The sequence below is a fragment of the Equus quagga genome, unplaced genomic scaffold, assembly GCF_021613505.1.
Source record: "Equus quagga isolate Etosha38 unplaced genomic scaffold, UCLA_HA_Equagga_1.0 268.1_RagTag, whole genome shotgun sequence".
Lineage (NCBI taxonomy): Eukaryota > Metazoa > Chordata > Mammalia > Perissodactyla > Equidae > Equus > Equus quagga.
This window is the reverse complement of record NW_025799869.1, coordinates 654331-668492: the sequence shown is the minus strand read 5'-3', so window position 1 is coordinate 668492 and position 14162 is coordinate 654331. Positions and strand designations below refer to the sequence as shown.

At 42.2% G+C, this 14162-nt stretch overlaps 1 protein-coding gene across 6 annotated transcripts in view; it reads right to left on the bottom strand.

Annotated features, from left to right (window-relative positions):
• Positions 1-8498, bottom strand: part of LOC124233862 (methylglutaconyl-CoA hydratase, mitochondrial) — a 150680-nt gene extending 142182 nt beyond the window's left edge. For 2 of the 6 annotated variants that reach the window (XM_046651122.1, XM_046651124.1), the window contains exon 1: positions 8189-8498. In XM_046651122.1, coding sequence (XP_046507078.1) covers positions 8189-8438 — 250 coding nt within the window. In that variant the 5' untranslated portion in view covers positions 8439-8498. The remainder of the gene's footprint in view (positions 1-8188) is intronic. The other 4 variants (XM_046651121.1, XM_046651120.1, XM_046651123.1 and 1 more) reach the window with 4 other exon arrangements.
• Positions 8499-14162: the final 5664 nt, after the last annotated feature.

Below are 14162 nucleotides of genomic sequence, written 5' to 3'. Positions count from 1 at the left end.
GTTTCTATATCCTCCTGACATGTTCCTTTTAGTATTTGACATGTTTCTATATCCTCCTGACATGTTCCTTCTAGTATCTGACATGTTTCTGTCCTTCTGACAGCTTCCTTTTAGTATTTGAGCACTTCCTTGCTTTCTGACCCACAAAGATATTCCAGGCCCTCCTTTCACTTTTCCTGCTCCAGATCTGAAATCAGCCATTTCTCCAAAGAACCCTGGCTTCCTTTAGTGGGGGAATAGTATTTAGAAACCAAGATGTGGTCATCAGATATATCCACTGCTACTGTGGCACCACTGCTTTTAGATTGTTTCCATGACACAGCTAGGGACTATACCTATGTACATGATAATATACTTAGGGTTTTTAGATTTATTGGAACTCATAAATTTGTCCTGACAACTCCAACTCAAATCCCACATAACAGGATTCTTCCTCATCTTTCCCAACCCATATCTGTACTTTCCCTCTTCTACCATAATGAAAAGTCTGGCTCCCAACAACAACAATATATCTTTTCATTTGCTCTATCCTACAATAAAAACAAAATATATTCACAATTATACATCCAACCACTGCTAACAAGAGACCTACTAAAAAAATTTCAAAGTTCTTTTTGACTTATAATTCTTAATTGATCTAAGTAACAATTTGTTCAAAATAATAGTAACAATGTACTGAGTGAGTGTAGCTTATGGAAAGGGAAATGAATGACAGCAATGCTATGAGGGAAGGGAGGGAAGAAATAGGAATACTCATTTATACTTTTACTGCCATGAAGTGACATAATGTCATTTGAAAGTGGACTTGGATCAGCGTAAATACATATTGCAAACACCAGGACAACGAATACAAACAAAAATTTTTAACCAGTATAAGTGATGTGCTAAGAGAGGGAAGAAACTAGACAGAAAAAGAGTGGAAGATAAAAATAAAGAACAAGGGCAATGAATAGAAATTAGTTACAACTATGATACACAATAATCCAACTATTTCAATAATCACTTTAGGTATGAATGGTCTAAATACACTAGTTAAAAGACACAGACTGTCAGAGTAGATATAAAACAAGACCCAACTATATATTGTGTACGAGAAATCCACTTTAGATATAAAGATGCAGACTGACTGGGGTCGGCCCAGTGGTGTAGTGGTTAAGTTTGCACACTCTGCTTCAGCAGCCCAGAGTTCACAGGCACAGACCTAGCACCACTCATCAAGCCATGCTGTGGTGGTGTCCCACATAAAATAGAGGAAGATGAGCACAGATGTTAGTTCGGGGACAACCTTCCTCAAGCAAAAAGAAGAAGACTGGCAACAGATGTTAGTTAGCTCAGGACCAATCTTCCTCACAAAAATTTAAAAAGACACAGACTGACTAAAAGTGAAGAGATGGATAAAGAAAACCATGGTAACGCTAATAAAAGAAAATGAGGAGTAGCTGTAACAATTTCAGAGAAAGCATAATTCAGAACAAGGAATAGGCTCAAGGATAAAAAGGGGCATTTCATAATTTTAAAAGGGTCATTTCTCCATAAAGTGTATGTGCCTAACAATACAGTATCAAATTACATGAGGTAAAAACTGATAGAATCACAAGAAGAAACAGACTATCTCACTAAGATAGTTGTATACTTCAACACACTTCTGTCAGTAACTGACAGATACAGCAGGCAGGGAATCAGTTAAGGGTATAGTTGAACTGAACACCACCATCAACCAACTAGATCTAATTGAATACAGAATACTTCATCCAACAACAACAGAATACAGATTCTTCCCAAGTTCATATAGAATATTCACCAAGATAAGGCTGCATTCTCAGCCAAAAACACACCTTAACAAATTTAAAAGAATAGAAATCATATTGAAGTAAGCTCTTAGATCACAAAGGAAATAAACTAGAAATCAGTAACAGAAAGACAGCAGGAAAATCCCAAAATACGTGGAGATTAAAAAAGAGACTTCTAAATAACACAGGTAAAGGAAGAAATCTCAAGAGAAATATAAAATATTTTTAACTAAATGAAAATGAAAATACAACTTATCAAAAACTTGTGGGATGCAGCAAAAGCAGTGCTTAGAGGAAATTTTACAGCATTGAATACACATATTAAGAAATATCTACAATTGAGAATCTAAGCTTCCACCTTAAGAAACCAGAAAAAAAAAGAGCAAATTAAATCTAAAATAAGTTTTAAAAAGAGTAAAAATCAGCAGAAATCAACGAATTTGAAAACAGGAAATCAGAAGACGAAAATTAACCAAAGCAGAAGTTGATTCTTTAAGAACATCAGTAAACTGATAAGTCTCTAGCTAAGCTAACCACGAGAAAAAGAGAATACAAATTACTAAAATCAGAAATGAAAGCAGGGTCATCACCACTGAATCCCATTGATATCACAAGCATAATAAAGGAATATTGTAAACAACTCTATGCCCACAAATTTGATAACTTAGATGAAATGGACCATTTCCTTGAAAGACACAATCTACCAGAATTCACACAAGAAACAGATAAGCCAAATAGGCCTATGTCTATTACAGAAATTGAATCGATAATTAATAAGCTTCCAAAACAGAAAGCATCAGATGCAGACGGTTTCACAGGTGAATTCTACCAAAATATTCAAAGAAAAAAACGATATAATTTCTCTAAAATCTCTTCTAGAAAATAGAAGCAGAAGGAGCATTTCCTAGTTCATTCTATGAAGCCAGTATTACCCTAGTACCAAAACCAGACAAAGATATCACAAGAACAAAAAACTAAAGACGAGTATTGCTCATGAACACAGATGCAAAAATCCTCAACAAAATATTCACAAATCAAATCCAGCAATGTACAAAAAGAATCATACACCACAACCAGAGGGGACTGACTCCAGGTATGCAAGACAGGTTCAATATTTGAAAATCAATTAGTGTAATCCATCACATCAACAGGATAAACAAGATAAATCATATGATCATCTCAGTAGATGCAGAAAAAACATTTGACAAAATTCAACATGGTAAAAACACTTAAACTATGAATAGATGGAAGCTTCTCCAATGTGATAAAGGGCATCTACCCACAAAAAAAGCCATAGCTAACACCATACTTAATGGTCAAAGACTGAATGCTTCCCCCTGCAAGATGAGGAACAAGACAAGGATGCCCGCCTTTGATACTTTTATTCAACACTGTAATGAAGGCTCCAACCAGGGAGATTAAGCAAGAGAAAGAAATAAAAGGCATCCAGATTGAAAAAGAAGAAGTAAAATTATCCCTAATTGCAGATGACATGATCCTGTGTACACAAAATATTAAGAAATCCACTAAAAAACTATGAGAACAAATAAGCAAAGTTGCATGATACAAGATCAATATACAAAAACAACCGTAGTACTAGACATAAGCAATGAACAATCTGAAAATGAAATTAAGAAAACACTTCCATTTACAATAGCATCCAAAAACAATGAAATAGGAATAAATTTAACAGAAGAAGTGCATGACTTGTAAACTGAAAACTACAAAACATTGTTGAATGGAAAAATATCCCATGTTCATGATTCAGAAAATTTACCATTGCTAAGACAGCAATACTCCCCAGATTGATCTACCTATTCAATGCAATTGCCATCAAAATCTCAGTCGACTTTCTTGCAGAAATTCACAAGCTGATTCTAAAATTCATGTGGTAATGCAAGAGCCAAGAATAGACAAAACATCTTAAAAAAGAACAGAGGTTGGAGGATTCATACCATCCAAATCAAATTTTATTACAAAGCTACAGTAATCAAACAGTATAGTACTGGCATAAAGACAGACATGTGGACAAACAGAACTGAAAGTCCAGAAACAAACTCATGTTAACAGTCAATTAATTTTCAACAAGTGTCAATACAATCCAGTGATGAAGGAATAGTCTTTTCAACTATTAGTGCTGGGACATTGAATAGCCATAAGTAAAAGAATGAAGTTAACCCCTCACCTCACACCATATACAACAACTAACTCAAAATGGATCACAGACACAAATATAAGAGCTAAAACAAAAAAACTCTAAGAAGAAAACAGGTATAAATCTCTGTGAGCCTGGGTTAGGCAATGGTTTCTTAGATATGATCCAAAAGCACAGCAACAAAAGAAAGAAACAGATAAATTGGACTACATCAAAATCAAAAACATACGTTCTTCAAAATACACCATTAAGAAAGTGAAAAGAGGGGGGCCGGCCCAGTGGCACAGCAGTTAAGTTTGGACATTCTGCTTTGGCAGCCCAGGGTTTGCCAGTTCAGATCTCAGGTGTAGACCTATGCACTGTTTGGCAAGCCATGCTGTGGCAGGCATCCCACATATAAAGTAGAGGAAGATGGGCAGACATGTTAGCTCAGGGCCAGTCTTCCTCAGCAAAAAGAGGAGGATTGGCAGCAGATCTTAGCTCAGGGCCAATCTTCCTCAAAAAAAAAGTAAAAAGACAATTTACAGAATAGGAGAAAATATTTGCAAGTCATGTTATCTGATAAGGGACTTACATCTAGAATATATAAAGAATTCTTACAATTCAATAAAAAGACAAAACTTAATTTTAAAAAGGGGTGAAGGATTTGAGAAGACATTTCTCTAAAGAAGACATACACAAGGCACATGAAAAAATACTCAACATCATTAATCATTAGGAAAATCCAAATCAAAGCCACAATGACATCACTTCACAAGCACCAGGATGGCTATAAACAATAACAAGCATTGGTCGGGATATGAAGAAATTGGAGCCCTCAGACCTGGCTGGTGGGAATGTAAAATGCTGCAGCCACTTTGGAAACATTTGGTAGTTCATCAAAATGTTAATGACCCAATAACCAAGCAATTCCACTCCTAAATGAACGTGAAAACAGATGTCTGCAAAAATTTATACATCAATGTTCTAAGCAGCTTTGTTCACAAGATCCAAAAAGTAGAAACAACCCAAGAGTACACTGATGACAAATAAACAAAATGTGATCTAGCCATACACTGGAATATTATTCAGTCGTAAAAAGAATGAACACTGATACATGCTACAACATAGATGAACAGTGAAAACAATGCTAAGTGAAAGAAGCCACAAAAGACCACATATTATATGATTTTTTTTATATGAAATGTCCTGAGTAGACAAATCTATTGAGACTGAAAGCAGATAAACAGGTCTTATTTCGGGAGGTGGGGGAGTATGAGAATAGGAAGTCACTGCTAAGTGAACAGGGTTTCTTTTGGACTGATAAATTATTCTAAAATTGCATTACAGTGATGGTCACACGACTGTGTAAATATACTAAAAGCAACTGTACATTTCAAATTTTATGATATGTGAATTATATCTCAAAGATTTTTAAAAATAGAAATCTATCTCAGACTCTCTCTTTGTTGAGATATAATTCACATGCCATAAAATATACCAAAATATATTTCTAAAAACATGAGGGAAACATGAAAGGGACCAACCTGTTAAAAAAGAAAAGCAAGTAGATGTAGGCAGACCAGGTAGCAGACCTCTGCAACAGCCCACCTGAGAGAGGATGCTGGCTTGGACAAGAGTGGTGCCAGTAAGGAATAACATGGAGAAAAGTGGGAAGATTCCAAAGACACTGGGGGAAAACTCTATGGTAAGTGAGATGTGAACGATGAGGGAGGAGCAGGTATCGAGGATGACTTGCATTATGCATTTGCTTAATGCCAGAAGTTGTTCCAACACGGTTCACAAAGACGATCTTTGAAATGGGTCACAATTATGAGCAGAAGCTTGCCAGACTGGGAGAAGGCTGGTAAGAGGATGGGAGGGGTCATCCCAGGAGGTGCGTGCAGAAGCAGACACAGAAAAGAGCAGGAAAAGGCAAAGCTTGGGAGCGGATGAAGGGAGATGGACGGACTGTGAAGGCAGGCAGCTGTAGCGGCCTGCAGGCAATAGGAAGCCACTGGAGGTTTTTAAGGGAGCAGAGAGGTGATTCTTGGCCTTAAAAAAAAGTAACCCCAGCACCAGTGTGAAGAACAATCTGGGAAGGAGAATGGCTGGAGACCAGCTCACCTATAAAGGAGGTCACTGTAGGAGACCTGGAGAGACCTCTGTAAACCACAACCAGGACTGCTGCTCTAAAACTCTGAGGAGGTGGGACAATAACGCAAGAAATAACCACTGACGACACTTGCTTATATAACTGTGCCTCCACAACAGACTACAAATACGGAAGCCGACAACAGATGAGGGCTGATGTACCCTGCACTCACCCACCTCCCCCAGCCTAGAGAGGCCGTGGGGCAGACAGCAGTTTGGGGCTCCTCTGAGCCAGGGTTCTCACATTCCCTGCAGGCTGCTGAGAGCACCAAATTCTGGACCTGCCTCTACGAGAACAAAGACATCAGGCAGATGCCTTCACCTGCAGCATCCTTGACCTCGTGCTCTTCCTTGCACTGCTTATTGCTGGTTCCATAGTGAGGCAAGGCAAAGCACACGTATTAGCCAACCTGAGCTGTCATTCTTGCTAATCCTCAAGGGATGCTGGGTCAATTTTCTGAAGAAACCATAATTTCCTAATAGCTGATTTTTACATTTCAGGTAACTGAAAACATCTGAATTTCTTAAATTGTTTCTGTATGCTCTAATTTCTCCTCTTTGATCCATTTGGATCGTAATTTAAGGACTTTCCAAACATTTTAGGAAAATTTATTTTCAATTTGCATTCATTTAACTCATAAAGACAAAAAAATACAGAATACGGTGCATATTATTAGCTGTACTTGCAATCTCTTTGTAACCAACATACTGTTGGTAACACCTAGTGTAAGTGAAATCCCAGCGAGACTAAGCTTACCCAAAAGATGGTGCCATTCACGGCTCTAATCACCCCAGTGCCCATCTACTTTCCAGCTGAATTTCTCATTATTCTACCTGTCATGCCACCCTACAGCCACACTTGCCTTATGTCATTTCCCCAAAACACCAAACATGTTCACATTCCATGCCTTTGACCATGCTCTTGTCTCTGTCTGGAATAATAAACAAACAAATAACAAGCGACGTAACTCATCATACTCCGGAGCACTCACTATAAGCTAGATACTTAGTGGACAATTTATACTAACATTCTCATCTAATCCTCACAGCAGCCATGCAAAGTGGATATTATTTTTCCTGTTTGACGTGAGAGAGTTAAGGCACAGAGAACTTTGCCTAAGAACCCTCAGTAATGTCAAATTCCATTGCCTAGTAGGGAATGCCTTAGAACTCGTTTTATCTGGCAAAACCGTAACTTGACCCTCAGAATCTCCCCAAATATGACTGCTCATATGCCCCTTGGGGGTATTACAGCCCTGTGCTTTCGCCTGGCCTTTAAAGGTGGCATCGCCTTTTAACTACCAGTGTCGTCCTCACTGCATCAGCAGCTGCTTAAAGACAGCAATCAGGACTCGTTTTGCACTTCTGATTAACAGGTGACAGGTGCTCAGCAACTGCACGTCAAAATTAAGCGGCTGGTCTTCTGGCAAACTGCTATTCCACCTTTCAGGACCCCCTTGGCTCTTCCCAACCCGGCTAGCGAAAGGAACCCAGCTTCCAGAGGAATCCCTCCGAAGGGCACTACCCCCTTCTCCGGCCCTCCCTCCCACTGTACGCACTGCTAATGCACCTGACTCCTCCCACCGTAGGTAACTCAAGGGCAAGATCGACAGCATCACAACTGCGTCCCCAGAGACTAGCCTGGTAACTGGAAGACCAAAAAAGGCTCACGACTGTTCAACTGAAGGAGAACAGTCCCCCAAAACTAACTTTCTAAGATAAAATGGACAAAGGGGAAAACCGCCCGAGCTGAACGGCTTTAAGATTCCTGAGAATAATAAAGTGCATTCTCACTGCAGCTTCTAAGACTCTCCCCGATGCCTGAGTTGACAGAAAGCAATGACAGAGCAAGAACACAACCTGGAAGCAGGATCACACACCCGGCTTATTGACCTTGGCCCGCCAGGAGACGAGGGCGTGAGCTGCGCTGTGCTGGGCGCCGCGGGGCCGCTCTCGCAGGTAACCTCCGGGCGCCGCAGGCACCAATGGGCGCCACAGGGGGAGAGGGAGCGACGGCCTTGGCCGCCCGCTCGCGGACACTGACGTCAGCCCGGTCACTCGACCTGGCGACCCCTCCTAGGACGCCGGCCGTCCGCGCCGCGCCCCTCACCTCGGTTCTCCTCCTCCAGGTACCGCACCCGCAGCTCGTCCTCCGTCTTCACCTCAGAGCTGTAGCCCCTCCGCGGGGCCGCTCCCCCGGCCGCGGGCGCCCAACCCCGGGCCCACATCGCCGGGCCGACCTGCCGGCCCATCAAGGAGTCGGGCAGCCTCGACCCCGGGCCGAGCCGCGCACAGCAAGCGGCCACCAGGCGGGCGCGGCCGGCCTGCCAAGCGCCCAGCGCTCCGGGCGCCGCCGCCATGTTGTCTGTTTACGGCGTGGGTCTGCGGCTGCTGCCCCGCCCCCGCCGTGAGCACGCTGCCGCGCACGCCCAGGCCCCGCCCCCGGGTCCCCGCTGTCGCGCCAGGCCCCGCCCCTCGACGTCTCGCCCCGCCCCTAGCCCCGCCCCCCGCCTTGCCCCGCCCAGGCCGGGTGACGCAGTGCTCCAGGTTCCCCGCCTGGCCTCTCTTGCCTGGCTGTCAGTGATGGCTTGTCCTGCAAAGGCAGGGAGAAAGGGGACGTCCAAGGCTGTGCGGTAGTTTACGGGAACGTGTTCTATAAGAACTCCCCGGAGGCAGCCGCTTCCCCCCTCTCCAGGGGCTGTGCCGTGGGTTCCCGTGTTAGCTGCAAACGGAGTTTGGTCTCGAGTTGGGCTGACAGCGAGGCAGCCCTGCGTGGGGCTCCGCTGACTCTCGGATGTCACAGCCACGGGATGTCGGGTAGACGTGCCTGTAGACATAAGCGAGGCTGACTATATGGAGGTCAGGAAGCGGGGAGGACAGCCAGTAACAGGAGTCCTCAGCCCAACCGGAGCTGGTGGGATGGCCCTTGCCGAGGCAAGAGTCCCGGTAAGGTGCCGTCGTCTTAAAAGGAGCTCAGCCGCAGCCAGGTTATGCTGAGCTGGGGTCAAGAGCACGTGGCTCTTCCCTCGACCAGAAGCGCAGAATAGCCAGTGTGTCGGTTCTCATCAAAGCACTTTGTTTTGAATTTTCTCCATCTAGCTTTTATCAAATCTCAACCGAGAAAAGGAGTGTTTGGGAATATTGTTTGGAAAATATTCTGCTATGAGCGTGCTCCCACTGCCACGCAAATTTCTGTTATTGTACATTGGCTATATTTTTGAGCAAAACTTCCTTCAGTGTTATACCCTCAGCTTTATCCAAAGTGGAAAGAAAAAGCCAGTTGGGTTCCATTACTGCATCTGCCGTGGGAACGTTGTTGAGGGCACCTTATTTATCTATAAAGTGCCGCTTGTGCAGTTTCTCTTGAAGGTTAGTACAAGGAAAAACTTGGCTTCCTTTTGTATCTTTCTCTTTTTCTGATACTCATGTTCACTTTGGGGTGTTTTGTTTTGTTTTGTTTTTTGGTTTTTGTTTTTATTTTTTTTAAGGAAGATTAGCCCTGAGCTAACATCTGCTGCCAATCTTTCTCTTTTTGCTGAGGAAGACTGACCCTGAGCTAACAGCCATGCGCCTCTTCCTCTACTTTATATGTGGGACGCCTACCATAGCATGGGTTTATAAGCAGTGTGTGGGTCCACACCCAGGATCCAAACTGGTCAAACCCGGGCCACCAAAGCGGAACTTGCCAGTTTAACCACTGTCCCACCAGGCCAGCCCCACATGTTCACTTTGACTGCTAGGAAACTCAGAATTTGCCCAACTATTGCAATTATTGAAACTATTCAATTACTGTTCACTTGTATTGCTAATTGTTTTGACATCTTTATGTTGGTGCATCAGTAGATTGTAAATTCAAATAGAGGAGTTACAGAACAGCTGACAATGCTATTTAAGGTAATACAACCTCAGAAAATACTTGTGATTGACTAAGACAACTGCAGAAAAGTAATCATAGATTGTATGGGTTATACTAGAAATCAGAGTAGAAGGGACAGCCATGGTCTTGATGGGTGTAGAGCATGATGGGAAAATGCAACCTAGAGACACCAGCCCCTTCTCTAACTGTTGTGATTCTGGTCCTTATTGAAAGCAGTCCCAAGGATATCCCGGTCTCTGAAGAAAGTTGATTCTTAAAAGTTAATGCAAGAGGAAGATTGGCACAGATTAGCTCAGGGCTAACCTTCCTCGAACAAAAGAGAGGAAGATTAGCAATGGATGTTAGCTCAGGGCAAATCTTCCTCACCAAAAAAAAAGTTAATGCAAATAACAGACATCATCATGACTATTACAACCTGTCAGGCATGACAACTAATGGAGAATTGCCAAATATCAGATCACACAGACATGGCTTTCGACCTCACCTCCTTAATTACTTCACTTTGAGACATCCATGAGTTATTCAAATACATCGTGCTTCCATTTCTTCATTTGCAAAATAGCTGGCATGATATCTATTTCACCTCACAAATTCTTTAACTTCAGTCTCTTCATCTATAACATGGGAAGGACTATGCCCATTTCACTGGGTTGGTGAGATATGTATGTAAAGCACTTGGCACCTGGAGATGGAAACAGAATAGATAACGTTAGCTGCCATTTATCAACTTCCTTCTTGGTCTGTTCCAGACAGTTACATATGTTATTTTATTTAATGTTCAGAAAACTTTGAAGTTGGTGTTATTGTCTCCGTTTTGCAGATGAGAATACTGAGATTAAGTTACTTACCGAATTCTGCAGCTGGTAAGTCATGAAGCTTGAATTTGGACCCTGATACCCCAGACAGCAATCCTCACGTTCTTAGTCAAGAGTGTGGGCCAGGAACGATGAGCATCAGTTTGGGAGAGGAAGGTAGGGCTGCTGTTTGGGGTATTCTATCACTACTACTATTACTACCATCTGTTTGTGGGATTTATGACCCTTGCCTCCAGCCAGCTCTCAGCCAACAGTCTTTTTGATCTGCCACACCCTTGACATTTTTCTAATGCTTACTTCTATGAGATATTAAACGTGCATTGCAGGATGGCCAACGGTGAGCTCCTAGAGCACAGCCAGCCCTGAATGGCAGAGGCCATCCCTCCTGGAACACAGCTCTGTTGCACGGAACCTGTAGGAGGGCATAGGTGTCACCAGTGAAATGAAATACTTACCGACGTGGTACCAACCACAGGGGAGACACAGAAATAGCTTAGTAAACAAGAGGTGAAAAATAAAGCAGAACTCTGGAAATGGGAGTTTATTTTGAGAAACTTTAGACAGTTGGAGTATATTTTAAAACTATCTTGCCTGAAACGATCAACGAGAAAGTAGTATACAATAGTTTCCCGTTCTCCGTGGGGGATCCGTCCCAAGACCCCAGAGGGTGCCTAAAAGAGCAGATAGTACCGAACCCTATGTACACTATGGTTTTTCCTATACATACATACCTATGATAAAGTTTAACATAAATTAGGCACAGTGGGAGATTAATAACAATAACTAATAATAAAATAGAATAGTTATAACAGTATACTATAATCAAAGTTATATGAATGTGGTCTCTCTCTCTCACCCATTTAATATTTTGGACCATGGTTGACCACGAGTAACTGAAATCGCAGATAACAGGGGACTACTGTATTGATGTAAACACTGGCCTGCTGTATCAGAGACACCTACGAATGTGATGGTTTGAACAAGAGAGAATGTTGACAGTCCAGGCATGGTAGCATGGCTCTGCCATCCTCAACGTGGGGCTTCCATCTCTGGGTCTAAAGTGGCTGCTCCCTGCCACCAGCAAGACGGGAAAGATGTGGGGAGTACCCAGTTCTACCAAGGGGAAAACCTGGAAATGGCCCATGTCCCTTCTACTACTTCCCCCAGGCCACTCCCGGCAGCAAAGGGAGCCTAAAATTGTAACCCTGTGTTGGGCAACCCCATACCCAGTGACAATTCTGTTACTACATATAAAGGGGATTGTAGATATTCGAGAACACAATCTGGCACAGAGCCTTTTGATTTTTTTACTTTTAAACCTAAACTTTTGTGAATCTTAAAGATTCACAGCTCTAAAGTATGAAAGGTTTCATAAGAAATATCTGGAACCACAAACTGAAGACTTTTTCTACATGAGCCATCTGGGAGTCATTGCTAATTATATCTTCAGAATTGAAGGACGATATAAAAGATAAGTGTATGAAGTTGTGTATACAATTAACCTATGTTAAATCTATGAGGATCTACGTATACATGGCACATAGGGACACTTGTAAACTACATGTTTTATGATATAAAACTGAGAAACTATTTCAAAACTATGTGTGCACATAGACAATGATCAGGTGATAGAAAAGAATATATATATATATTTATAGTTGTGTTCAAGGTGAGATTGTTGTCTGTATAATTTTCTGTAAAGCTCTTTAAGTATTAAATAGGCATTTTAAATATTTGTAACTTTAGTTTAAGGTAGAAATAATGATCATAGTACATTTCAAGAGGGATGCAAAGTTTTACTCTTGCTTTAGTCCCAAAATAAAAATTAAACAACAGCCTCCTGAATTTCCTCGGGTCTCTTTTTAGTGCTTTTCAATGTCTTCTTTGTCAGGTATTCTCTAAGCTTCCATCAGGGGTCCTCTCCAGTTCTCCCTTTCTCAACCAACCTGAGTACTCATCATCTGAGAGGGGAGGATTGAATGGCAAATCCAGAAAACCTCATCTCCAGAGTCTTGAAGGGCTCTGGCTGTCCCTGGAGAAAAAGTATGGGGAAGGACATCCTCTTTCCCTCTGCCCTGAAGAGGCCTCCTTGACTGGACACCCTACCCCCCACCAAGATTATGTAAATCCCATTTGTAGGTACCAACCACGACCACATGTGCCTTGGAGTTCCCCCAACCTATGAGGCAGAGAATGGGTGCTGCACAGACAAGGAAACTGAGGTTTTAAGTTACTGAGTTACTTAGCTATATGTTACAGCTGAGACTCAAACGCTCAACTCCAGAATCTGGGATCTTGATGATTATCTTGTGTTGTCTGATTTCCCAAATGATCATCAGGGCTTCACCCTACCCAGCCTTACCTCATTCCCGGCTGTGGGGAATTTGACTAATCCCCTCGTCCTCTCATTTGGAATCCTCACCTTCTGCTTTAGATCCTGTGTGGTCATGACTCCCCAGATGCTGCCTCTTCCTCCTGCCACCCCTATAGTTGCCAATTGCACATGTACTCATACACGCAAACACACACACACACACACACACCAGGCTCTGAAGATACATGCCATTATTGTCTAGGGATAGGAGAGATGGGGACCTTGAGGCATGATAGCTAAAGGATCCTTTGTGGCTTCTTTTTGGGGCTGATGAAGGCGTTCTAAAATTGATTGTGGTGATGGTTGCACAACTCTGAGAATATACTAAAAATCATTGAATTGTACACTTTAAATGGGTGAATTCTGTGGTGTATGAATTATATCTCAATAAAAAGAAGGGGTGGATAAGGGCTCCTTGACAATATGGCTGATTCTGTACCTGAGACAGAGGAAATAAAAGGTGAATCCAGAATATCGTCTTGTGGCAGAAAACAATGCGGTGCTCAAAGACTGAGGGAGACGTGAAAGGACACAGCTTGAAAGGGATCCCACTGGGCAAATCTGGGACAATTGGAGCATCAAAAAGAATAATGCCAGTAATGGATACTAACATTTAGAGTTTTTTGGTCAATGACTAATTAAATAAATGGATGGCAGATGGTGGGTGCCAGTTTCTCACTGTTGGAGTGGGAAAATACAGATAAGCCAAGGTGGGGGTGCTAGAATGATTCATGTGATAAGGAACTAGAGTTGGAGACAGTATAAACTCCTGTTTGTCTTAGTATAGCTACAGATGGTGACATATATAAATATTTAGATAAGTTTATGTACATGGGTTAGTATGCACACATATATTTCCTTGCTCTCTCAGCTGAGATGACCTAAAAATGATGACACCCCAGTAGCAACAAGCACACAATGGCCAGATCTTGGTTTCTAATACCATTCTTCAGTAAAAGTGCTCCTTGGAGAAATGGCTGATTCCAGGACTAGGACAATATAGGAAATATATGAGATG